The sequence below is a fragment of the Ochotona princeps genome, chromosome 30, assembly GCF_030435755.1.
Source record: "Ochotona princeps isolate mOchPri1 chromosome 30, mOchPri1.hap1, whole genome shotgun sequence".
NCBI classification, from domain to species: Eukaryota; Metazoa; Chordata; class Mammalia; order Lagomorpha; family Ochotonidae; genus Ochotona; species Ochotona princeps.
The window spans coordinates 18,686,085-18,711,843 of NC_080861.1; the positions used below are offsets into that span (position 1 = coordinate 18,686,085).

At 52.4% G+C, this 25,759-nt stretch overlaps 1 protein-coding gene across 1 annotated transcript in view; it reads right to left on the bottom strand.

Annotated features, from left to right (window-relative positions):
- DCLK3 (doublecortin like kinase 3) overlaps positions 1-24,560 on the bottom strand; it is a 35,817-nt gene extending 11,257 nt beyond the window's left edge. Inside the window, exons 1-2 of the mRNA XM_004588367.2 lie at positions 24,460-24,560; positions 879-2,677 (exon numbers count right to left, since the gene is read on the bottom strand). Coding sequence (XP_004588424.2) covers positions 879-2,677; positions 24,460-24,541 — 1,881 coding nt within the window. The 5' untranslated portion in view covers positions 24,542-24,560. The remainder of the gene's footprint in view (positions 1-878; positions 2,678-24,459) is intronic.
- Between the last annotated feature and the right edge of the window lie 1,199 nt (positions 24,561-25,759).

Consider the following 25,759-nt stretch of genomic DNA (forward strand, 5'->3'; position numbering starts at 1 on the left):
GCAGGTGTAAGTGTAGCAGGCAGGACAATGCATCCCATACGGAAGTACCTGGGATGGACGATGTTGAGGCATTTAGTCTTTCAGATGTGGGCTGCAGGAGGCAATCCGGAGCAAGCGGTCAAGAAGGTGAGGTTTGCTCTGGACTGGACAGCGAGGGGAAGTGGAGGTGGGTGTGTGCCTTCGGTGACCGTGAGTGGAATGTAGTAAGGCCATGGCCAAGAGGGACACGATACTGTTGTTATCATCTGCATTCATCGTAGGGATGCTTGCTTTGGCCTTACCTTATCACCGTCACAGAGCCCTTGGCACCTCAAGGGGCTGTTCGTGCTAAACAAGAGAATGCCACAGCAGTACAGGGAGGGTGCCAGCTCTCCGGAGCAGCTTTTCCCCCTTCCGTGCCCAGTCTGCGCTCCAGCTACTGGAATAAGGACTATCACTCACTTTTTTATATATAAACAAACAGTAGGACTTATCTCAGAGTCCACAATAAGAAAGCCAAGACTCGGATCGGGGCTGCAGGCTCAGAGCTGATCTCTGACATCCCTCCCATACACACACACACACACACACACACACACACACACACAGACCCCCCCTACTCAGCCACTCCTTTTGAACTCCTAGGTCAAGGGCCATTCTGCAAAGGGCCACAGGGGTGTCCTTGTGAGAGCCCTGAGGGTGGACACCATGTGTTGATGGGCAGCTGCCACCAGCAGGTGTGAACCTCAGCAACTCGTGAGTTGTAACCAAGGTTTTAAGCACTGGCCTAAGTATGTAGAAGTGATGCGTCCTAGAGTATAAAAGTAGCAGGCTGAGAAGCAACCGGTACCATTTTATCCCGAATACCCTCTCCCTTAGCAGCAGACCCCAGGGCTTACCAGAAGGTTCTCTGGCTTGAGGTCCCGATGGACGATGTTCTTGCCATGCATGTGGACGAGGGCCCTGCATAAGTCCTTGACCATGAGTGCGGCAACGGACTCCGGGAACTTCACACTTTCTATGATGGCATCAAAGAGGTCCCCGCCCTGCACGTACTCCAGGATCAGGTACACCTCCCTCTCCGTCTCGTACACCTCATGCAGCTGCACTATGTTGGGGTGCGAGAGGCTCCGCACGATGGCGATCTCACTGTCAACCATGTCCTCCTTCCCCTTGAGCCTGGACTTGTCGATGATCTTCATGGCGTAGGCCAGCCTGGTTTCCCGGTGCCTACACTCCTTCACCACGGCGAAGTTACCATCCCCGACCACACGGCCAGTCTCATAGTGCTTCTCCACACTGACTGTGAGGATGCCTGTTGGCCGTGGCTTCCGCCCCCCTGGCCGCTCTGCCTTGCTCTCCTCAGGCCTCATCCTGGACTCCTTCTCCACCCTGGCCGGTGGCTCGTCTCTGAGAATTGTCTTCCTCCCAGCGGACGCACCTGCCCTCCTCTCCTCGGGGTTGGCCTGATGCTCTCTCGGGAGCCAGTCACCACCGCCTTGCTTGGTCCTGCACGTGAGCCTGGAGTCTCTTTGCACCTCCCTTGACCCCTCCCCCGGGCCCACTGAAGCCTCTCGAACATCCTTGAGTGCCCTGGCTGCCCCAGGAGCATGGCTCTCCTGCTCCTCCATGTCCCTGTCCTCCTTCTTGTCCAAATTCTTGCCAGGCCTCCTCAGCTCCTGAGTGGCATCCCTGAGGCTGCTCTGGTGGCCACCACCCTTGTGTGTGTCGTCCCCAGCCTCAGGAGACCTCCTGCAGCTGCGCGTCCTAGCCAACTTCTCCACGTCATACCTGCGGCACCTGCCCAGGTCCAGCTCGCTGGTGCCCAGTGACAGCCTCTCCTTGTGCAGGCCCTGCTGCAGCTCTCTCTCTTTCTTGCACTTCTCACACCTGACCGTGTCCCCTGAGATCTTCTGATGCTCTAGCCCTGGGGGCTTCTCGCCACCCGTGGGCCTCTCCTCTGCCTTGGCCTCCCTGGGTGGCTTGCTGCCTGCTTCAGGCTCCCGTCTGCTCCTTCCCCACTTCTTCTGGCCTCTGGGCTTGTCCTCGGGTGCCACGTCCGTGGGGCTCTTCCCCTGGGGCCTGCTGGTGACCTTGCCCCCAGGGACCTCACTGCAGTTTTTGGCCAGCTCATTCTCCCCGACTTTCAGAGCCTTGCCGTAGAGCCTGCTTCTGAGCCTTGGCGATGGCATCAGGCTGTGCTGGGTCAAGGTCAGGGCCCGGGCTCTGTTGGGGTACAGCTCTTCCATGGCCACCTGAATGCTCTTCAACGTCAACGGCTCTTTGCCCATGGCAATGAAAGCGTCACCCTCTCGGAAGAAATCCGAGATGCTCCTGATCTCCCTGCCTTTGATGCTGAACAACTTCCGCACGCGGTCCTGCTTCCAGCACGGGAAGCCCAAGGCCTCTGAGATGTCAGCCAGGAGCTGCTCGAAGGTCTGCCCCGAGCGCCTGCTCAGCAGCAGGGTGACCTTGCGCAGCGGCTGCCCACCCAGCTTCACCACGGTCACCACCCGGGGCTTCAGCGGGCCGAGCTCAGCGGGCCTGAACACGGGCACAGCAGGGCCACACGGCCCCGTTGGGGGCTTCTCCAGCCTGCCTCGGCCGGCTGGCAGCCAACAGCTGCCTGGCTGCAGCTTACGTTCCGAGATCTTGGAGCTTAAATATCTCAGTGGATGTGCGCAGATGCCTCGATGGCCTGCAATGAGAGAGGAAGAGAAAGAATGAGACCAAGTCTGGGCAGCATGAGCACTTGATGGCAGGTGGCTAAGTCCACCCCTACTGTGAACCCTGCAGTTGGTGGGCATGTTGTCTGGGGGTCTGCCTGAAGCTACCACCCCAACCCATGAGAAAACAGGAGGATAAAAGCGAGTGAGCAAGGGGCTCATGGGGGACCCCCACGAGGGACCACGCCTGGGGACCCCGAGGCCTGGATCTGTGCACACAATTCCTAAAGGGAGCTTGCTGGTGGTATCCAAGGGTCTAGCACTGAGATAAAAGGCCCAAGGTGGCACCCCAAAAAACACCAGCGGGAAAGCAGAGCACTCTTCTGGGGACTCCGAATCGTACCCACTTCTTTGACAAGAGCAGTTTTCTCAGCACGACTTTCAACCCATTCAAAGTGAGGCACGACACAAAGAAGGTTTCTTTTCTTTTTAATCTACTTTATCTACTTCAAAGGCAGACAGACAGAAATGAAGAGAGACAAAGAGAACATTTCTCCATCCACTGATGCGCTCCGCCACATGGCTACGACAACCAAGGCCACCCAAACTAAAGCCAGGAGCCTGGAACTCCATCTTGGTCTCTCAAATAGGTGGCAGGTCCTGGGACCATCTCTGAATGCCTTCCCAAACACCATTAGCAACCAAAACCCCAACACACACTCCTGAGAAGGGATGTTGCCGTCGTACGCAATCGCTTAACCTGCTGTGCCACAAAACCGGCTAGATCACAGGGTGTTGAAACAGCCCCTAGGTTTCAATGCTGCAGTGACCACTGACTTACTGTGAACTTGGGCAAATCACTTGTGTTTTCATCTTTTTATTGTTAAGTGGAAATAATGCCTTCCTCCTTGGGTCTTGGGGTAATAAAAGTACCGTTCACTGGCATACGGTGAGACCACAGTAATTGCCAGCTATTAGCACCGTCTCCTAGATCTCCTACCTGTCTCACCTGACCTCACCCACTGGTAACAGCACCCGCTGAGGGAGCGGCCGCTGGCAACACGGGAGCTGACACAGCCACCACCAGGGGGCGCTGCTTCAGTGAGGCGCTCTTACATCAGAGGCTGGTGGAAGAAAGGAAGGTTTCAAGGTAGGTGTGAAAACTTCCTACCCAAAGTGCTTTTCTCTGGAAAGGAAGGAAGGAGGGAGGGAGGGAGAGAGAGAGAGAGAAAGCCCAGCACGGTTGCCTAGTGGCTTAAGTCCTCGCCTTGTAGAGGCCAGGATCCCATATGGGCACTGGTTCTAATCCGAGTAGCCCCACTTCCCATCCAGCTCCCTGCTTGTGGTCTGGGAAGATGACTGAGGATGGCCCAGGGCCTTGGGACCCTGCACCCGCATGAGAGACCCAGAAGAGGCTCTGGGCTCCTGGCTTCGGATCGGCTCAGCTCTGTCCGTTGCGGCCACTTAGGGAGTGAATCATCGGACAGAAGATCTGCCTCTCTGTCTCTCCTCCTCTGTGTGTATCTGACTTTCAAAAAAACATCTTTTAAAAAAAGAAAAGAAAAATAAAGAAGAAAGGAAGGAAGGAAGGAAGGACGGACATATATAATGAAAATATTCTGAATGAAACAAGATCGCTTCCAAGTAGAACAAAGTAGCAGAGGCAAAAGTGGCTTCATTTTCCCCATTTTCCATCCAGGTCGGGAAAGGCAAGTGGAACAGGGACACAGAATGTGTGATTCAGGTAAACCACGGAGTGGGCTGAGAGCAATTAAAGTTCACCCCAGGATTGGCACATCAAGCCTTACACGCAGGCACCTGCCACTTAGGCACTGGGCTTTAGGGAGAAGTCTAAAGCAATGATTTGTAAATGTTATCTGAGTCAAGTGTAGTAGAAATTCCAGTTGTGCCAGGGATGGGCAGTTTGGCCCAGCGCATCCACACAGAAGGTTTTTTGTGTTTTAATTATAACACACAATCTGCTCCGAGATGAGTCCCAGCCTGGCACAGGTGTCAGATCAGATGACAAGGTGGTAGCTGGCACTGCTACTCCCACACACCAGGCGCTTCTGAGCTTCACAGTCACACGTGTGGCTAAACGGCCCGTTTACAGACATGTGCCAGCCCTTCTCTTCTTGCAGCCTCCCTCTCACACTCTAGCCTCAGTATCGCATGCAGTAGTTTTCCTGGGAGCAAGCAGAGACGCGAGGCTGCATGCCACGCACGGGGCAGCGGAAGCAGGGTGCCAAGGAAAGTGAGTCTTCAACGCTGTGTGTGCCAAGAGACCAGAGTTCTCATTTGTTTGCCTTGTGGTGCATCCCACAGAGTGGGATCTGTGATACACATTGGCAGAACTAAGGAGCTGCATCCTGATTATGGTCTAGTCTGGGGCTTTATCAAGCCGAGAGGGGGAAAGGACAGGGAACTCTGAAGATGGATGAAGACCAGAAAGTCCACCAGGCTGCAAGAAGCAAGTGAAAGGCAAGAAAAAGGGGCCATCGAGAGTGCTCACAGCACAGAAGACTTGACCCTGAACTCTTGATGAGAACCGACCCAGTACAATGGCCGAGGAACTCCGACGCAGGGCTGGGCAGCTCATCCACACGGCCTGTGAGGTCATCACAGGCAAGACCAGGGTGGAGCGGAAGATGCTGGTCACAGCAAGCAGCGAAGAGGCAGTCAGGATACAACCGTGTCAAGGCAAAGAGTTCCCTGTCACCCGGTGACACGAGCCTCAGTGGAGGAGAGCCATGAAAAGAGGGAAGAAAGTCATCAGCTCTGAAGCAGCCCTGGGGGGAGCCAGGTTCTGAGTCCTGCCTTCAGAACCCACAGTTTCTGCAAAAGAAGCAGGCATACCTCTTGCAGGGAAGCAAAAGCGGAAGGCATCCTCTGAGAGACCAGGGGAACCTCAGCAAATGCGAGGGATGCTGGAGCATCTTAGCATAGGAGAGGTCCAGGCGGGATGGCACGGGGAGCATGCAGTTCAGGGTGCCCTGCTGTGCTGGTACACAGCCAGTACGGGCAATCCCTGGGTTGCAGCAGGGCGGGGTTGGGGGTGGGGGGACAGAGTGACGGCTGTGCTCAGCCAGTTTCAGTAGACATGTCCCAACCCCCGGTGGCTTGGAGAACATTCTGGAAACACCTCTCCCTGCATCACAAAGGAGCTCCAGAACAAGCTTTGCCAAATCACTCACAGACAGGCTCTATCCACCTCCCAGCCTTCTCCAACTCCTTCAGGCGCTCCGTGCTCTCTGGGGGGATTGGGGAGAAGGGGCAGGGAGGGGAGTGGGGCTGGGAACCAGAGACCTCAGTCCGCCCCTCCACAGCCCAGCAGGTGCCCACCAGAATGGTACTCTGGGATCCATCTGCATGTAGCTATTGACAACACCGAATGTGTGGCCTTCCCTACCCTTTCACTAACCTTTCTTCTGTCTTTAAAAATTTGAGGCCCAGGTGCCAAGTGTAGCCAGTGAAGCCAGCCCTTGGGACACTGCCACCCCATAACAGAGCACTGGTTAGCGTCCCAGCTGCTCCCCTGCAGATCCTTGCTAATGCCTCCATGCCCCCCCCCCCACCGTACCCCACAAAAAAGCAGAGACAGGTGGCCCCATGATCACTTGCCACCACATGGAAGATCCAACTGGACTCCGCCTCCGACTTCAGCCTAGCCCAGCTCTGGTCACTGCAGTCAGGTGGATGTTGGAGTGTGGATGAAGATTCTCTCTCTCTCTCTCTCTCTCTCTCTCTCTCTCTCTCTCTCTCTCTCTCTGTGTCCCTCTTTTCTACCCTGTCATTTTGCATGTCAGATAAAAACAAATTTTTAAAAAAAAAATGATTGTGTGCTAAGAAAAATCCTTCACCAAATTTGTCTTCATTCTTTAGAAGTAAGAGGAAAAAAACAGCCTTTGAATGCCTAGTCCGTGGGCAGGAAAGCAGGGACGAGCACAGTACATGCCCCGGGCCCTGGACTCAATCTCCGGGGACAGCTCACCCGGAGGACAACTGGACACTGTGTGGTTTCAGGTCTACAGCGCACCCCACTGTCCTGGCCTCTGCCCCAGCCAGCCTGAGTCCAACGCCAAATGTCGAATCGGCATCCCCACACCCCCGTTTCCACCAAGAACTTGATGAAATCATACCATAGAAAATTGCTAGTGGTTATGCCAACCCTGACCTACAAAACAGAACCTTCATTTGATTCTATGAGAATATAACCTAGACTGAGACTCCCTACTCCGCCCCTTGCATCCAGGGCAGACAGCTCACAAAGCTACAGAAGGCAGACTGTGAAGAGTAAGGCACCTTAATTCCTGGTACTCCACCTGCAAGGCAGAAGCTTCCTGGGAAGGGACACAACCAAGAAAAGATGCATTTGTAACATTGTATTTTTCTATTAACTTCCTGCAGCGACCTAATTGCTCTTGATAATACTGCTACTTTCACTTCATACAAAGTAACCTCACACATACAATGTAAAAAGGATTCCACTGGCTGGGCCACTCCCCTCCTCTAATTACCACCCCCAAGGGCCAAAGCCAAACTCCTCAGTTCCACGGGCAAGGCCTTCCAACGCCCCAATCTCATTCGCTCAGCCACACCATCTTGTGAGGCCCAACACCCACATTTCCCACCAAGCCATCCCCTGAGCTCCCAAGTCCACGTGGCACCTGCTCCCTCGGACGCCTTCGCATTCATGAAACCAAGAGTTCACAGGGATGCTTGAGGTGCAGGCCCAGCACCTGAGTGCAGAACACCTGTTCTCACCTGCTGCCTATCTTAGTTGTGACTGCAAATTACACGCCCCCAACCCCACCCCACCCGGGGGCAGGAACTACACAGAGAACAAGACTCCAGATTTGGGGAACAAGTTCCCCAAGTTAAGATCCAGCCCAAACGCCCAGTCTGTCTTCTGGCTCTCCTTGTACATAATTGAGTGTGACTGCTTTCCACACCAAGACATGCCACACAACAGATCCCTTAGCCAAATTAAATAAGCGGGTTCAAAGAAAATATAATCACAGACTTCATCAAATACAGGAACTTTGCCAAGACAGTATATGTACAGAGCCACCGGAAGAAGTTGGAGAGAAAAAATAAAGTGAACAAAACCTCACTTGGAGGTTGTGCCAAAGATGAGTCAGAAAACCTCATCTCCACCTTGGCTCTCCCAGGCTCCTGGCTGTGGCACCTGGAAATGTCACCTAATTCCCTAGGATCTCTATTTCCCACTTGCCAAACAACACTATTATCTGACCACACCACGGGAACCCAGGATGCTCAGCTGTGCTGAACTTTTCCTCCACTTCCAAAGAATATGAATCTCTGTGGCTGGCACAGTGGTACACAGGCTGGTCCTCTGCTCTACAGTGCCGGCAACCCATATGGACATCGGTTCGTGTCCCGGCTGCTCCACTTCCAATCCAGCTCTCTGCTTCTAGCCTGGGAAAGCAGCAGAGGGTGGGCCCAAGAGCTTGGACCCCTGCACTGGAGTGGAAGACCCAGAAGAAGCCTCTGGCTCCTGGCTTTGGATCATCTTAGCTCTGGTTTGCGGGGGGACACAGCCTGGCAGGAAAGGACAAGAGAGGACAGCATAACGCCTGGCCCTGTGATCCTGGTCCCAGAACAGCTGGCACAGCTGGTCCTTTGGAACATAGGAGACACACGCAGAAGACAGCATGGAAAGTCCTCAGAAAACATCTACCACGTGACTTGGCCATTCCACTCCTGGGAATTTAGCCAACACAGTGAAATCAGCATAGGAAACCACTACCTGTCCTCTCTTGTTCACAGCAGTTCTAATCACAGCAGTCATAATTTGGATTCAATAGATGACAAGATCAAGAAAATGTGCTGTATATATGTGATGGAGTACTACTCAGTCATAAAAAAGGAAGTGTTGTCTTGTGCAACTAAATGGGTGCAATTGGAAAACCATTATGCCTAGTGAAATAAGTCACACTCCAAAAGACAAATACCATATGTTTCCCCTGATCTGCAGTAACTAATTGAGAGAGTACAAAATATGTAATCTATAGGTACAAGACTGACACGCTGGGACTTGTCTACTGGGTACAGCTATTATTTATACTCCTAAGGAAAGGTAGGTTCTTGCTGTTGCTGTTCTTCAGTATTATTTTTTACTTGCTATGTGCTCATATCTTTACCTAATGGAGCATTAGGCCTGTGCTTGTGAAATGAAATGTAAGTACACAATTGTAAAGATTAGAAAAAAGAAAAATAAGATTCGTCACGGTAGCCTAGTAGCAAAAGTCCTTGCCTTGCGTGCACTGGGATCCCATATGGGTGCTGGTTTGTGTCCTAGTCACCCTTCCCATCCAGCTCCCTGCTTATGGTCTGGGAAAGCAGTGGAGGACAGCCCAAAGCCTTGGGACCCTGCACCCACATGGAAGACCCGGGAGAGGCTCCTGACTCCTGGCTTCGGATCTGTGCAGCTCCAGCCCTTGAGGTAGCTTAGGGAGTGAATCAGCGGAGGGAATATCTTCCTCTGTGTCTCTCCTCCTCTCTATATCTGACTTTCCAATAAGATAAAATAAAGCTTAAAAAAATAATAATAAGGGAGGAGAGAGGTTTGGGTGGGAAGTATCATTGAGCTCCAAGATCTGTATTGCAATATAGGTGAAATGTATTCCCTTAAACACCTGTGTGAAGCTCTGACCTCAGGGATGGGTGGGAGGAGGAGCAGGCACTTCCTTCCCCAGCACCAGGTCAGGGAAGCAGCCTTGACCGCAGGAGGACAGCACGGGGAGGCAACAGAAGTGACAGGGCAAATGGTGGAAGAGCAGGTGCACCTGAGCCCAAAAGTTCACGGGCAGAGGGCCTGGCAGAGCAGCAAGGGTGCCAGTGGAACTCGTTGGCTGGGCATCCATCTCAGGCCGACCTTGTTGGCTCCCCAGGCTGGGAACCTGGGGTGTGCAAGTGCTGGGAACAATAGCCTTTCTCTCAGACCCACAATTCTTCCCCCACTAACTCAGACCCCTGACCGGGTCCTCTTCAAGGGTGCCAATATTGAGAGAACTTCTCCAGGCACCGCCCACCCTGATCCTCACATGTCCTTCTCTGAGCCATCCAAAGCAGGTGTGCAGTGACCACCACTCTCCCTGGGGAAAGCTGACTTGTCAGCCTCCCCCTGGGCTCAGCATCTCCTGCCTGGCTCCATCCCTGGGGCTTCTCCGTGCACTAAGTACATTTCCGAGAGGGCATGCCTACCAGGCCAGGCTGTATTCCCTGTGCCCTGGATTTCTGATGTGGGCTGTCAGCTGCAGCAAGGAGGTCTGTGGCAACCTCAATCTGGGCTGAGCTGAGCTCTCCTGGGAGCTGCAAGTGGAGGCTCCTGGGTGTGTCCACATGGACAGGGAGTACAACCTCCTCGGGACCACTTCGCTTGCAGGTAATGAGTCAGGTGCCCAACTTGCTAGCTTCCCTGTCTGCCTTAACCGATCCTCTCATTTCCACAGGGCTGTGGCACAAAGCACTTTAAAATAACTTGAACGGGGCTGGCACCATGGTGAACCAGGTTACGCCTCTATGGCACTGGCATCCCACATGCCAGTTACGTCCTGGCTGCTGCATGTCTAACTCAGCTCCCTGTGTATGGCCTGGGAAAGCAGCAGAGGATGGCTCAAGTGCTTGGACCCTTGCTCCCACATGGGAGACCCAGAAGGAGTATGGACCAGCCCAGCTCTGGCCACTGCAGCCATTTGGGGAAGTGAGCCGGTAAATGGAAGATAACTCTCCCTCAAACTCTACTTTTCAAATAAAAATAATAAAATTGAATCCCTCCAAAATTCCTTAAATGCAATGGCAGAAACCATGCGGAGAGCAAATGTTCCCGTTGTGGTTTTTTTCAGGGACGCTAAGCGCGTGTGCTGCCTTCATGGAGGCATGTGTGATGGATGTGGAAACTTGGGTTATGTGAATCAGATCTGAGGGCCTGGGTGCACTCTGCCTCAACATCTGTCAGACATGTCTCAGGCATAACTGTACAGGATGCCGCAGCAAACAGCCTGACTTCTCCATAAGACAAATCCACACACAACACTTAATAACAAGCATGTAAAATTAGTTCAGGAGCAAATGATGCCAAACACACATCTCTCTCCTAAGTACGACAGATGATTCATTCGGGAAATACCATGACTGTGAAGATCAAATAATCAGAAGAAAATATTATGACTAATTTGACATCAATAAATGAGACACATGAAATGGATGAAATCCACGAAGACTCATGTGGACAAAGTTCATACGCAAAGAAGTAAATGAGCTATGTAGTTCTACAGTGCTATTTATCTCAGATTCCAGTATACCAGACTTACGAACATTCTACAAATTCTCAACTCATTGTCACCTCCATGATTGGTGGGATTTGCTGGTAAAAAAAAAAAAAATGCTTGCAGGTTGCTCATGCTACAGTAGAAGTCCTTGGTGAACACAAGGAATGCCATGGATCGTGTCCCCCAATGCCAAGGACATGTGGGTGGCTATTTGCAAACCAGAATGGAAAGGCCTTTGGCTGTACAATGACACTGCTGTGGACCAGAGAAACCAAGCCCCTAGCCCAAGGCCACCAGCCAGTGAGACCTGAATTAGTTCACACACAGACCCAGGACGTTTTTGAACACTGGCTTCGACTGTAGGGAACAAGACAGGGGCCTGATTTCCCAGCATCTGTGTGTCTGTAATCAGATCCAGGGCCATCCTCCAGCCCTTTCCCTTCCATTCACAGCCAGAAAAGACAGTGAAACTCCTGGGGGTCATTCAGAGGAAACAGAGCGGGACTCAAGGCATTGGCCTAGGCAGAACAGTCTCTAGTGTGGCTCTGGCCTGATTGCGAAGCCAGCCAGCACCCCAAACAAACACCACAAAGTCACCTGGTGTTCTCGTGGCTGGCAGGCAGCTGGGGCACATCCTGGCAAACAGGGTGAACCAAAGCAGCAATTCCCTGAAGCGTATTAAGATCCCGAACAGACAAGAGGGATGTGGGATAAGGCAGATTAAGTTGCAAGCTTTTCTTCCATCTGGAAATTCACACTGCGTTTGGTGTTCTCCTAACTTAGGGAAGGCATGGCCACTCGGCACAGCAGTTAAGGCGCCACTTGGCACGCCCGCAGCCTGTAGCCAAGAGCCTGACTACGTTCTGGCTCCACCTCTGATTCCAGCCCCCAGCTAATGTACATTCTGGGACAGCTCTAGTACATGACAGCCCCTGAGCCCCACACGGTAGACCTGGACTGAGCTTCCAGCTACTGACAGCAACCTAGGCCAGCCCCAGCTATGGCACGCACTGAGGCGTGAACCAGTGGATGGAAGGTCTCACTATGTCTTTCTATGCCAATCTCTGCTATTCTCTCCCTTCGCTTTAGTAGGAAGGAAAGGGGAGGGGAGGGGAGGGGAGGGAAGAGAGAGAGAAAGAGAAAGGGAAAGAAACTAGGAGAGGAAGAAAGAAAGAAAAAGAAAGAAAGAAAGAAAGAAAGAAAGAAAGAAAGAAAGAAAGAAAGAAAGAAAGAAAGAAAGAAAGAAAGAAAAGAGAAAAGAAAAGAAAAGAAAAGAAAAGAAAAGAAAAGAAAAGAAAAGAAAAGAAAAGAAAAGAAAAGAAAAGAAAAGAAATGGACCAGGACAAGAGGGTTCATCCACTGCTCATCCACCCTCAGGGACACCCGTGCACCAAGCCCTGGACAAAGCCTCCAGCAACCTCACAAGCGAATGCTGCTGCTGTCAGAGCCTCGGGGGTCGGGGTGCACCTTGCCAACCCCTGATTTTCCTGGTTGCAGTTAAGCTTCTCCAGGATTCTTTGCAACGCTGTCTCTTGGCATTTGCCTAAAACGTGTGAGCTGTTGAGCTCGGAGTCGACAGAATGAACGGGCCGTGTCTGGCAAGAGTCCAAACACACAGACCCAGATCCAGACATGTGGCAGGCTGGCAACAAACAGGGATTACACAACAGTACCCAATAAACCTGTGGCGTGTGAGTGAGTATTCGCATTGCTGTTACTGCTACAGCTACTATCAATGCGTTGGTTACTGGTAACGTCACTGCAGTTTACTGGGTAAGTGAAGCAAAACCACATATTAAGGACTTTTTATCCTTTCTTTGTCCCCTGAATCTAGCCTGAGTCCTTCAGTTATCAACTTTCCATGGGGCCAATACAGTATCATGCACAAACACCCTTAGCAGTGTCCACAACCACCAGATCTTGCAAGCATAACTGGGTAAAGGTCTGTGAGTACCCAACTCTCCCACCAGTCACTACCCTGTGATGCCTCAAGCTGCTGCAGCCAGAAGGTCACACACCCAGCCCTGCCCTCAGAAAGGTGGCCTGGAATCAATGACAGAAACAGAAGGACCCACATCTTGCCCCAAAGTGGGGCAACTCGGAGATGCAGTGTCCATACCAGAGCAGCCCAGGGCTTGGGTTGAGCCCACTGAACTTCCAGCCTTGCCTATAGCATCAACCCCTGGCAACCTCCCCATCCCTAACCCTTCCCCCACTCCCCTCCTCAGGGCTCTCCCGGAATAATCACATCCCATGCACCAGAGTTCACATTCCAGGTTCTGATTCCAGGGAAATCAGTGCCCGCCCCCCATTACCAAATGCCTTTAACTTTCAAAACAAAATGGGTTGGGGCTGGGATCGCTTAGGGACACTGATTCAAGTCCTCCCTGCTGCATTTCATGATCCAGCGCCCCTGTTAATGGCCTGGGAAAACAGCAGAGGATGGCCAAGTCCTTGGGACCCTGAAACCATGTGGGAGACCTGGAAGAAGCTCCTGGCTCCCAGTCCAGCTCTGGCCACTGCAGTCATTTTGGGAGTGAACCAGCAGATGGAAGATATCTCTCTCTCTCTCTCTCTCTGTAATTCTGACATGCCAAGTAAAATAAATAAATCTTTAAATAAATAAATAAAAGGAACAGGCCCTGACTATTGGGCAGCATACTAGGGATCCACAGGCAGAGGTCTTCCTGCTCTCTTAACAAGCAAAAAGGCAGAGCGCCCAGAGGAGGCCAGAGGAGGCCAGAGCGCCCCCAGGGTCTTTCTCTCACAGGTGTGGATCACATGTGTGGATCACATCCCACTCCCCAAGAAGACTTCCCTGAAGGTGTTCCAAACATCCCTTGTCCCTCCCTCTGTATTCTTGTCTCTTTCATTGTCCTCCATCCCTACCGATGACATCACAATGTCTATTGCACATCTTAACCCCATCTCGCCAAGCCTCCAGCCCTCCCAGTCTAATAGCAGGGCCGCAAACTACAATGGGGCTATTTCCAATTCAAGTTTCAATGAACTGAAAAATCACAAGGCGTTTAATAGGTACTCAATAAATACATGTGTGTGAACGGAACGAACAGCTTGTGATAAGCATCAATGATTTCCCTGGCTTCTAATTTTATAGCTTTTATGCTAAAAACTGATATTGCCAAGAGCAAGAACAGACCTATAGGAACACTAAAGAAAGAAATAAAATTTTTTTGCAAAGCTATGAAGAATGTGACTATTACTGGCTACACTTACAGCAGGTGGCAGTGAATTGTAGGTTTAAGACACACTGGCAACCCCCGATGCAGTCAGCAAGCAAGCAGACTGTGGCCCATTTTCCTGACAGTCATGCAAACAGCATGGAAAACACAAAACTTCCCTCTCTCCCCGAGCTATGCAGACATTTAGAGCCCATCCGCCGCCCCACAAAAGCCCACGGTGCCGTCCTGTCTGTCATTCTTAACATGTTCCCTGATGACTCGTGGAGCACCACATTGTGTGTTGTGTATGTGTGTACAAAATCCTTAAGACAAAAGGACTCCCCCATTTCTCCTAGCCCAGCCACCTATACCTCGACACCAACACCCCCCTTTCCTCTCTAGGAAAACAGCTTAACGAAGACTGTGCTGGGGCAAGGGAAACATGCATAGCCAGAAACAGAGAGAAACCGGCAGCTACTACTGTCCTTGCTTTGCAGCACAAAGCATGGCCGGGGGGAAGGGGGGGAGAAGAAACAATTAGCCAATGTTCCAGGGGAAGGCAGGGGCCCCAGGGGTCTTGTACTGGTTCAGAATTTCTTTATTGGCTTCTCATGTCTCCTGTGTGCATGTGTGTGTGCGTGTGTGTGTGTGTGTGTCTTCCCTGCATACAACACAACGTCTTCAAAACCAATGAGACATCTTCTAAGGATTGTCTGAACACTAATATTCCCAGCATGACAGAAAAAGCATGAGTTTTCCAATAGCCAAGACACAGTGCATAGTTCTATACGAGACCAGATTCCCACGAGATCTGCAAACCCAGGACAGCCAACACCCAGTTCAAAAAGTAAAAAGGAGCTTTGATTCCATGCACTTCATTTTGTTTAAATTAATAGATGTTGGCAGGGCTGGCCACGGGTTAAGTTCCAGCCTATGACACCCATAACTCCTGTCAGAGTACTGGCTTAAGTCCCAGCTACTCTACTTCTGATCCAGCTCTCTGCTGATGCACCTGGGAAAGCAGTGGACGATGGTCCAAGTCCTTGGGCACCTGCCATCAACATAGGAGACCTGGATGAAGGTCGTGGTTTCCAGCTTCTGCTTGGCCCAGCCCTGACTGTTGCAGCCATATAAAAAGCAAACCCAAAACTGGAACAGCTCCTTCTCAGTCTCTATTTCTGTCACTCTGCCTTTCAAATAAGTAAAAAGTCACCTTTAAAGAAGATCCGGTGATTCCGATCTTTTTAATTCCGTATACAAGGTGAGATTATGGGTCCTGATCAGAGATGTGGCACGCTTTCATATATACTTACGAGTCTGACTGGCATCGCTATAGAAGTGGTGGCCTCTGACATCACCTTCTATAACCCAACCTCAAAGTTAATAGACAAGTGGCTTGTTACTGGCGGGAGCCAACCGTCTGAGGAGGAGACTTTGATGTGTGGTCCAGGGACGTGCAGGATCAGTTCAAGACACTCACAGGCAAGCTGCCAGGACCGGAAAGATTCCTTCTCAAACAGAACACGAACAATGAACCCAAGCTGCCGGTGAGCTCGGATGCTTCCTGCCACTGGCCAACTCCCTTGCTGACCTCTGCTCCAGAACAGCCCTTCCTCCCTCCACAGGTTAACTTCAATTCTAGGACGTGTTGGCTTCTTCTTTCGGTCACTTGGGAAGACTAGAGTTCATGGAAAAGTTAAGCACAGGAGTTCTTCCCAATGCCTACCGCTGGGCTGGGTGCAGTTGGAAGCACTAACACGATCTTTCAGGGTAGAGCAGAGTAAGAAGTCAGGAACATAGTAAAATATATTCCTGAGCCACAGTTACACTGCTTTGCTACTAGCCCCCCAAATGGAGACTTGGTGCCACATCAGAACTTCATGTCCCATAAAAGATGATTACAAACCAATTCGGGTTCGTAATTTCAATCTGAAATAAATTTGAATTACTTCAGCAATAATCCCCAATTAGCTGCCAGATGAATTAAAAAGCTTCGAAAAACCTACTTAGATGTTGCTTTACCCTTAATCAAAGCACCAAAAAGGGAAGACGTTTGAATACGGAAGGACTGAAGGACAGCAGGGGCAAAAGACCTTGAAAGTTTCACGGATGTGCATCAGATGAAGAGACGGGATGGGATGGGGGAGGTATTGAACCTGAGTGGCCATGCCCAAAAGGCAGTGCTGGCACAAGTGGGTGGGTAAGTGTCTCCACTGGCACAGGCTCAGGGGCTGTCACAGGTAGGTGTCTTGCACATCTAAATTCCAGTGTCACCGAACAGCCTTGTAGCTTCAGCTCCTCCACGGCCTCCAAAGAAGCGAGATGCAGTGGCAGTACCCTGAGTACCATGTGGGTACCCCCATCACTCCCACCTCTGCCCCAGTCCAGTGGCCAGAGCTGGTCACATGACCCCCCAATCAACCCAAAGGGTTTCTCAGGCTGGACTTTGCAAATGCAGAGACTAGGCGAGGTCTCAACTGACTTGGAAGGTAATTTCAGGCAGTGCTGGGCCGTGGAAGCAAGAAGCAGACACCCCTGGAGAGACAGGGGACACTGTGCCTCAGAGTCATCCCAGCAGAGAGACAAGGAAGGAGTAACAAAGCCACCTGCCCCTTCCAGGGACACCAAAACTGGAGCCAACCTCGCCTCTGCTGCCCAGAGCATGCCTTGGCTGGGTTAACCCATCCAGTGAAAGCTAGCAGAGCCAGAAAGGTGCCAGCCACACCCAGAGCCCAGTGCTCCAGGGACCTGAAAAGGAAACAACATCCGAGCTAAACCACTCAGCCCCATCTCACTCACTCCTGGAAGAGATACTGCAGAAATGGCAGCTCTTACTGCAGGATATTCTGTTCCTCCAGCCAGCCGGAGTCCACAGATGCTCCTCATGGCCGGTGTGGGGAGTGGGATTATCATTGGGCTAGTCCATGGGTGGGGAGAAACGCTGAGGGACACAGAAATAAAAAAGGCTCAGTGTCCATCGCAAGTCACGGGTGCTCCCTGGGGACGACAGGGAGGTACTTGTTCACAGACTCTCTACTGCAGGGTCCAGAGAGACATGGGGTGCAAGGCAAGAAGAGGTAGACCGCAGCTTTCCTCTTCTGGCTTCAGAAGCCCAGAAGACGGTGCCTGGATTGAGACTGAGGGACAGAACAGGGCAATAAAAGCCACTCGCAGCAGCCTGTTGAGGCTCTTCCTTCGGCAGCTGTATCGGGTTACCCGTTTTTACCAAGGGAAAACCCTGGGACCCAGTGGGTGAAGTCACCCCCTGAGCTTCTCTGCTTCCCATCCAACATCCTTGCCCCTGGGAAAGCAACAGAAGACGGCCCACAGTGCTGGGGTCCCTGCTAACCACGTGGGAGATCCAGGTGAAGTCCCAGGCTCCTGGCTTCAGCCTAACCCAGTTCCAGCTGTTGCAGTCATTCGGGAGGATGAATCAGCAGAATCCTCCTCTCTCTCTCCTCTGTTATTCTGCCTTTCAAATAAGTAAATCTTACGGGGGAAGAAAACGAATCATTAAGTTTCACTTTAAAATATTTCATGTTGGGCCCGGCAGTGTGGCCTAGTGGCTAAAGTCCTTGCCTCACCTTGAAAGCTCCAGGATCCCATATGGGCGCCGGTTCTAATCCCGGCAGCTCCACTTCCCATCCAGCTCCCTGCTTGTGGCCTGGGAAAGCAGTTGAGGACGGCCCCATGCATTGGGACACTGCACCCACTGCGTGGGAGACCCGGAAGAGGTTCCAGGTTCCTGGCTTTGGATCGGTGTGCACCGGCCCATTGCGGCTCACTTGGGGAGTGAAACATCGGACGAAAGATCTTACTCTCTGTCTCTCATCCTCTCTGTATATCTGACTTTACAACAAAAATAAATAAATCTTAAAAAAATATATTTCATGTTGAAAATGCAGTTAACACCAGATTTCAATCTAGAAACCAAGAGCACTTCTTTCCAGTGTGTGGTCCTTTTATTTGTATGTGCGTGGCTTCCCGCTCTCTGCCTGGCTCCTCCCAAGGGTGCAGAGTTTCCATCTTTCTTGCTGTGTCATTACCTAGAAATCACCTGCATACATAGGATCGCTCTGATTCAGAGAATCCTGAACCTCTGGGTCACCACACAGATCAGGGAGAACTGACTGTTTGTGCTCTTCAAAAACTGCAGCCAATAACTTCATGTTCCCCAGATGAGCGGTTCTAGAAAGCCCAGGGTTTTCTTGGTTTTCTTCACTGTCTTTGGACACATCAAAGAGAACCAAGTCTGTGCTTCATTAGGGAGTATTTCCAGAACCCATGTCAGCAGGTTGGCGGCAGCAGGCACAAGAGAAAAGCATAGGAAGCCATGGAACTCCTCCCAATAAGCACTAATTCAATGTTCCACCAAAGATGGAGTGGACAGGTGTAAGATGTAGTCGCTGCTCGGGAATCAGTTCAGCAGTGAGACAATGCATGCCGGGAGCATGGCTCCTGTGTCGCCTCCTCTGCTGCCGTGGACCCGTGGGATTCCCAATTCTTCTTCCCACATCCAGCCAGTCTCCAAGGCCCATGGATCCCAGCTCTACATGTCTCTTAAATCCAATGCTCTCATCTCTGCCACCTGCAGCCTTCCTCCTTCCCCATCTGCTTCTCCCACATACCCTGGACAAAACTTAGGTCTTCCAACCATGAAACCCAGCTTCTCTCTCCCCTACAGTCAACCCACCCCCCCGTCGGGGTCTGTCACCCGCTTCCCAAACTCGGAGACAACCTTCTACACATGCTAGGCCATCCACACGTCCTCAAAATATGTTCTTTGTTGAGCTATGTGCGTTGGGGTTTTTAAATATTTGTTTCATCCGTCTGAAAGAGTAATAGAGGAAGACACAGAGAGATTATCAGTCCTCCAACTCACGCTCCATAAATGGACAGAACAACCCAGGTGAAACCAAGAGCCTGAAATTCCATACACATCTCCCACATGAGTGGTAGGGGCCCAAAGTGTTTGGGCCATCTCAGCTGCTTCCCCAGGTACCTTAGCAGGGAGTTGAACTGAGCAACTCAGACTGAAACTGGCATTCCAACACGGGATGCCAACATCACACTTGGCTACTTAACATGCCGAGCAACAAAGGTTGGCCCCCAAATCTTGCGATCAATAAAAACGTAGTCTGGATCACCCGAGGGACCATGTTATCACCACGTTTTGACACACAGCCACACCAAATATTTTCCTGCGTTATCACTGTGGTTGGTATCACACAATCTCATTTTAATTATCACCAGCGAGTGAGAAAACAACACACCAGGCTTCACAGAGAGAGACGGAAGTGAGGCAGTACCACACCATGTGGCCTGGCATCCAGCACACTGCAGGGAGCTGGATGACAGCTCTCAGAAACAGGAAGGTGAGGACAAGCCTTGGGGCACACCTGCTTAAGCCCACTGCTTATGGGCTAACACAGCCACTCCATTCCCACCCAGCTCCTGCGAATGTGTGGTAGAGGGAAGCAACAGGAGCTGGCCCGAGAGCTGGGGCTCCTGCCACCCACCTGGGAGATCCAGGGAGAGTTCCTGGCTCTGCTAGCTTCAGCCAGGCCCAACCACAGTCATTTGAAGCGTAAACCAGTAAACAGAAGGTTCTCTTCTCTCTGTATCCTTCTCTCCCTCTCTCTCTCTCTCTCTCCCAATTTGCTTTTCAAATATATACAATAAATCTTGGGAGGAAAAAAAGAAGCAGAAATGTGATTCAGTTTTAGCAAAACTAACTTCATCCATCACGCTCAATTCATGGTTTTAGCCTGAATATATAACATCTGATATTTTATTTATAAAGGCATATAGAATCATCCAATACTACAATCCATCTGAATTACAGCACAATAAAAATGATTATCATCAACACTAGGAATCTACAAGGTTTTTTTTTTTTTCTCTTTTAAAGGAACACATACCTTCCTGTCCCCTGAGCAGCTCTGGCCTCAGGATGAAGTTTAAGCTGCAAAGCAAGGCAAAGATGGTGGGGGAAGTGACCTCTGAACTCTACATACTGCGACCCCAGTTCCTAGGTACCGCCCAGTCAGGTCTGTCCATTGGGCTTCAGGCACCACCAACAAGGAGCCCTAGCCACTTGGAGCTACACAGCAGGTGGGGGTAGGAGAGTGTGTGCCATCAGCTGGGGAAGTGTACCCCCACAGCCCACCATATAGGGTGTATGCAAGAAGCAGCCTTTCTCGGGGGTACACTGATGTGTCATGGGAGCAGAGCTCAGCCTCTCCTGACTAATTCAGCTTCCTGGGCTACACCAAGCCCTTCCCATTACACTTCCATGCTCTGAGTCCAACTGGACTCTAAGTCTAGCGTTGGAGATACACCGTATCCTCCCTGTGCATGCACATGCTGTTCCTTAACCCTATAGCACCCCTCCCCGTATTCTGCCCTGCCGTCCACCCCAGCCACAGCACGGGATCACTCAAAACCCAGGGCAGACACAATCACCTACAGGTAGTTTTCCTCCATTTTCCGACAGGCTCACTGCGCTCTCCAACACCCATGGGCTCCAGAGTTCTAATCTAACTACCTCACAACCACAGCCTGGGATCCAATCTCATACTGCTCACTCCCAGCCTATCCCACGTTGATCTGCACTTCTCCATGTCCTCAAGGCCAGCCTGAAAAAGTAGGCAGGATTTGGGTCCTTCCTGCCAGGGGCCTGGTCCGAGGGTTTTTGGGCATGGGGGAGGAGAATAGGGACTTAGGGTTAAATCCTTTGCTCCCAGGGGCAACATCTTCCCCAGCAACAACATTTCCCGACTCCCTGTATCCATCCAGGACTCACACCAGGCCTGCCCAGGAAGTCTGAACTGTCCCCAGTGGCTTCCCAAACACAGCGTTTGTTCTTCAGCCCATTCAGACCTTTGTATGGGAAATGGCGTGGCCAAAGGCCTTTGTCTCCAGGTATGATGCCCAAGTGAGCAACCTTAGAAGCTCCAGATGACACAGTAAGAAAAACAGAAGCTAGGTTCCACCTGCTCCTGAGTCAGAGTCTGCCTTTGAACGAGCTGCCCAGATCATTCCACAGTCCTACAGTACCCACAAAACACTGACCAAGGCAGCCAGCAGGAATCTTTTCCACCAGAAGGAGAACCCAAACGACCACACTTTCCATTTGCAATGTCTGCAGCCTTCTGTCTTCAATGCCATTTGAACGTGACCGCTTTACCAGGGAGAAGGCTGAAGCTCAGTGATCAGGCACCTTGCCCAGGATGGCATGGCGTTAGAGTACGAAACGTCAACCCTTTGCAGGCAGTTCTCAGGGACCCAGGAGCCCTTGTCCTACAAAAAGACACTACACAGCACACCCAACTCTGCCAAATCCTTAGAGTCCAGCCTCAAAAACAGCCCTAGCCGCCCATCAAGTGTCCTCTACAAGGGGCCACACTCCCAAGCCATTACTTTCTGTCCACACCTCCCTCTCTGCTAGCCCCAACTAGGGAAGGATGCTACGGGCTTGCTCAATACTTGTGTGATGAGTCAATAAAACCATTTCCCTCTGATCATCAGACAACACTCTGAGGTCAGTTGGTCAATGGTTACTAAACAAAGACGGATGAAGTCCGTCAAATTCCCAGAGAAGGTCAAGCGCTCCTCTCAGGTCCTCAGGAGACAGAACCCAGTTCCCTTCTTTTTCTCCCACACTTTCTCTCCTGTGTCCCCCACGAGCAGACAATCAACACAAACATCCTTGCAAACGAGTTCCTCTGCAAGGGCTGCCTTGGTGGGGGCTCAGCTCCACCAACAGTCTAGCGCAAGGTGGACATTATCAAGAGGCCATCCACAAAGCACAGAAGATCAACACATCAACTACAGGGGACCCCTGGGCCAAAAGAAAGGAAACCTCACAAGGCAAGAGCCCTCAGCTGAAGCAGCCCACCTCTCTACAACATCACCACCAAGTTTGGGATTCCTGCGGCCACCAGAAGGCAGGACTGCTGAGCAGCCCAGCCCCAACGCCTGCCCAGGTACAGCGTACCTGACAACTACAGCCAGGACTGCAATACCAAGGCTAGCCGGACCTTCACCTCCCTTCAGTCAGCTTTAGAAGGGATTAAGATATGCACGCAGCTTGTCCGGAGCAAAGCCAAATACCACTCTGAAATGCTGGCATGGGAGGGGCATTCCAAAGACGCACTATAAGAGAAGCCACGAAATGAACATTCTGGACAACCGAAGTCCTGCCCATGCTAGCTCTTCTGAGTACCCCCATGCCAAGCACCGTGCCACGGGCAATGAGACATCCTGTGCCTGCCACAGCATACTGCTCTGAGCAGGGCTAGCGGACACTGAGCCCCACTGGCCAGGTCCTTTGTGCAAAGGCACCCTACAGGCTGGCAGAGGATACCCTCAGCTGATGAGCAGGTGTGACCTGATGCCTTGGAAGGGATATCCTGTCAAGGGGATGGGGGTAGGAGGAGGTTCGTGTTTTTGTTTGGCTTCTGCAGATCAGACCTAGAGGAAGAACTCCAAGGGGAGCCCATCAGGAGGCACCCCTGGGACAACCTGGTAGGGAGTGAGGGAGCCCTTGGGAAACAGAACCAAGTCAAGCCAGGAAAGAGGAACACAGGTCAATGAGATACAACACCATTGCGAAGATGCAGCAACATCTCATGGTTTTCCTGTCAAGGGCCAGGAGGCAGGACAAGGCACCCGTCCCCACATTACCTCCCCTCTGCAGCCATCAGTGGCCTGCTTGGGGCTGCCTCGGGGCGAGGCCCACTTGGAGGCATTCTCAGCTCTGTAGTTGGATGGAAAAGGCTCCTGAAGCCCAGGCAATCACCTCCAGCAAAGGTGAGGGGGCAAGGGGAGCTGGCAGTGGGAAGTGAAGGCAGCCCAGGCACCCACGTGCAAGCAGATAACAAAGCTCAGCAGAGAGGATCCTGGCTCCAAGCTCTCCCAGGGCACCTCCCAGAAGTCACTTTCCACCTCCTCCTCATTCTGTTTTGCCTTTCCACAGTGAAGTGTTTGATAGCACCACCCAAGCAGTCCAGGAGCAACGGAGAAAAAGCTTTCTTTTCCAAAGTTAGGCTGTCAGGCAAATCCAGCACTCCTCTTCTGGTTCTCCCCCCACCCCGCCTCCGGGGCCCCTCCCCAGGTTGCACACAAGCCTGCCTCCGCCTCTAGACCTCTGAGTCCTTGTAATCCCTCACTTCCCACAACCAACAAACAGCTCACTGCCAGAACTCCCAGCACCCGGCATAGTTGGCAAGGCTAAGTACCTCAATAAAGACAGCAGTGGGACCCAGCACATCAAGGACAACACGGAGGATAGCCTAGGCGGGTGAAGGCGAAAGCATGACCCTCCACGACCTCCTCACTGCACACACCCCAGCAGGTGCACACTGTCGCCTCTGCCCAGCCTGACTTCTCTCTCCTCCCAGCACACCTAGGCCCAGAGCCAGACAGCATGGGAAGCCCCCAGTCAGGTTTATGCTTGGGATTAACGTGCTAGTGTTTCATTGCTTGAGCTGGCTTTTCCTTCTGTTAATCTGCAAGCACCCACCCGGCTTCACTGTCCCTAATTTTTTTAGTTCTTTAGTATTCCTTCACCCGATTCTCAGGAGTTTCTTCTCCTTTAGATTCCAGAGCACTGGAGACCAGGAGCTTAATAAAACTCCAGTTTCAGGGCCGGCATGATGGCTCAGTTGCCAGTTCCAAGCACCACGATATGGGTGCTGGGTTATGTCCTGGCTGCTTCACTTTCCAACATCCAGCGCCCTGCTTATGGCCTGGGAAAGCAGCAAAGGGCTGCCTAAAGCCTTGGGACCCTGCCCCCACGTAGGAGGCCCAGAAGAAGTTCCTGGCTTCGGTTCAAATCAGCTCCAGCTGTTGCAGCCATTTGGGGAGTGAACCAATGGATGGAGGATCTTTCTGTCCCTCCTACTCCATAAATCTGCCTTTCCTATAAAAACAAATCTTAAAAAAAAATTTCCAGCATCGCCACTCTTTGGGCAAGGCAGGCAGTATAAGGAGTCTTGAGCTTTTGTATCTGAAAAATAGGGAGACTCCCACCTTTCTTACAGATTTGGGGACGGTCGCCAAGCATTTTAAGAAACTCCATCCACGACAGCTCCCTCCTAGTGCCTGCCTTCTTCTGCAGGCCTGGCATCTCCAAATATGCCCGGTGCACTTCCCAGGAAGGGTCTCCACTGCCTTGAAAGGGGAACGCAGCTCCAGGGCAAGCGAGTTGCGGCGGGTGTACACACACCCGCTGCGCAGTGAGTGGGCTGCAGCAGCGCACCCACCCCCGCCCAGGTGGTGTGCAGGCTGGATCGGCGCCAGGGAGCAGGGGGCTACATAGGACATGGTACTCACCCGGGGCAGGCAGCGTTGGGCAGCCGGGGGCGGGCCGGGCCGGAGGCGGTGGCGGGCGCGGGGCGGGGGCGGCGGCGGGCATGGTGCAGTAGCAGTGGGCTCCGGGGGAAGCCCGGGCTCCGAGGTGACAGCGCTGGGACTAGGCTCGACGGCCGAGCGGGTGCAAGCAGGCGGGATGCAGCGAGCAGCCCGGAGCCCGCTCCGCCCTTCCTCCCTTCTCCTTCCCGCGCCTCGGCCCGCGCAGCGCCGGGAGACAGCCGTCCGGAACCTCTCCGGGGGCGCGGGGCTTAGCAACAGCGCTCGGAGGCAGCCGCCCTCCCTGCGCGAGCCTCTCCTCGCGCGCAGCGCGCTTAGCCCTGGAGGCCAGGCGGGGCCGGGCTTTGAACTCGCGCCCACGCCCCCTCCTTCGCCAGGGAGCGTCCCTCCCAACCCGCTGGGACCGGCCTCGCCGCGCTCCTCCCTCTCGCGCTTGCTGGGTTGTGCGCCTGGGAGCTTCATCTGCCGCGCCCTAACGCGTGCATCGCCCGCGCAGTCTTCGTGGGACAGCCCAGAACCCCCAGCCAGCCTCACCATTCCTGCGGCGCATGATCTGCCTCCCCAGGATACTCCCTTGCTCCTAAGTGGTCACCTGCTGCTCCTAGGGGCCAGACATCATTCATTCCCCCACCCTGCAAGGGAATCCTCGTGGCCCCTCCCGCAATCAGTCACAGTGGGTGTCCTGGACCAAGACCCTCTGAACTGTCCCCCACCGGGAGAAATGAGGACCGCCCTAGAAGGTTATTCCCGCCCCCATCACAGCCATGGACAGGATGCTGATGGCCTCAAAGTAATGCTGGTGCATTGTGACATGGCTTAACCCACAGTACAACACCCAAGCCGTCCCTGCGGGTCGGGGCCTTTCTGTTTCACAAAGGGAACCTAGAAGCTGGCGCTGCTTAGAGATGACCTCAAGGACTGAACATCTTGCCATATTCCCGCATAGACAGCAACAACATGACTGCTTTTTCTTCTCTAACAGGTTGTCTCAGAGTCGCAAAATCGCTGCAACAGCCCCATGCAGTTATTCCAAACCCAAAGCCCTCATCAAGAAGTGTTGTATTAGATTGTGTTGTGGATCTTTGTAGCCCTGGCTGGGTTCTAAGACATCCGCAGCTAGATCTACCTACCCCGGGTCCTTGCATCCTGGGGGGGGTGTGGCGGGGGGACGGGTGAGAATGCTAGTAGGATGTGTGGGTAGAAGTGAAGGGACAGTTGAGAATTATTGGAAGGCAAGGGGCCGGTACACACTGAGAGACTTGTC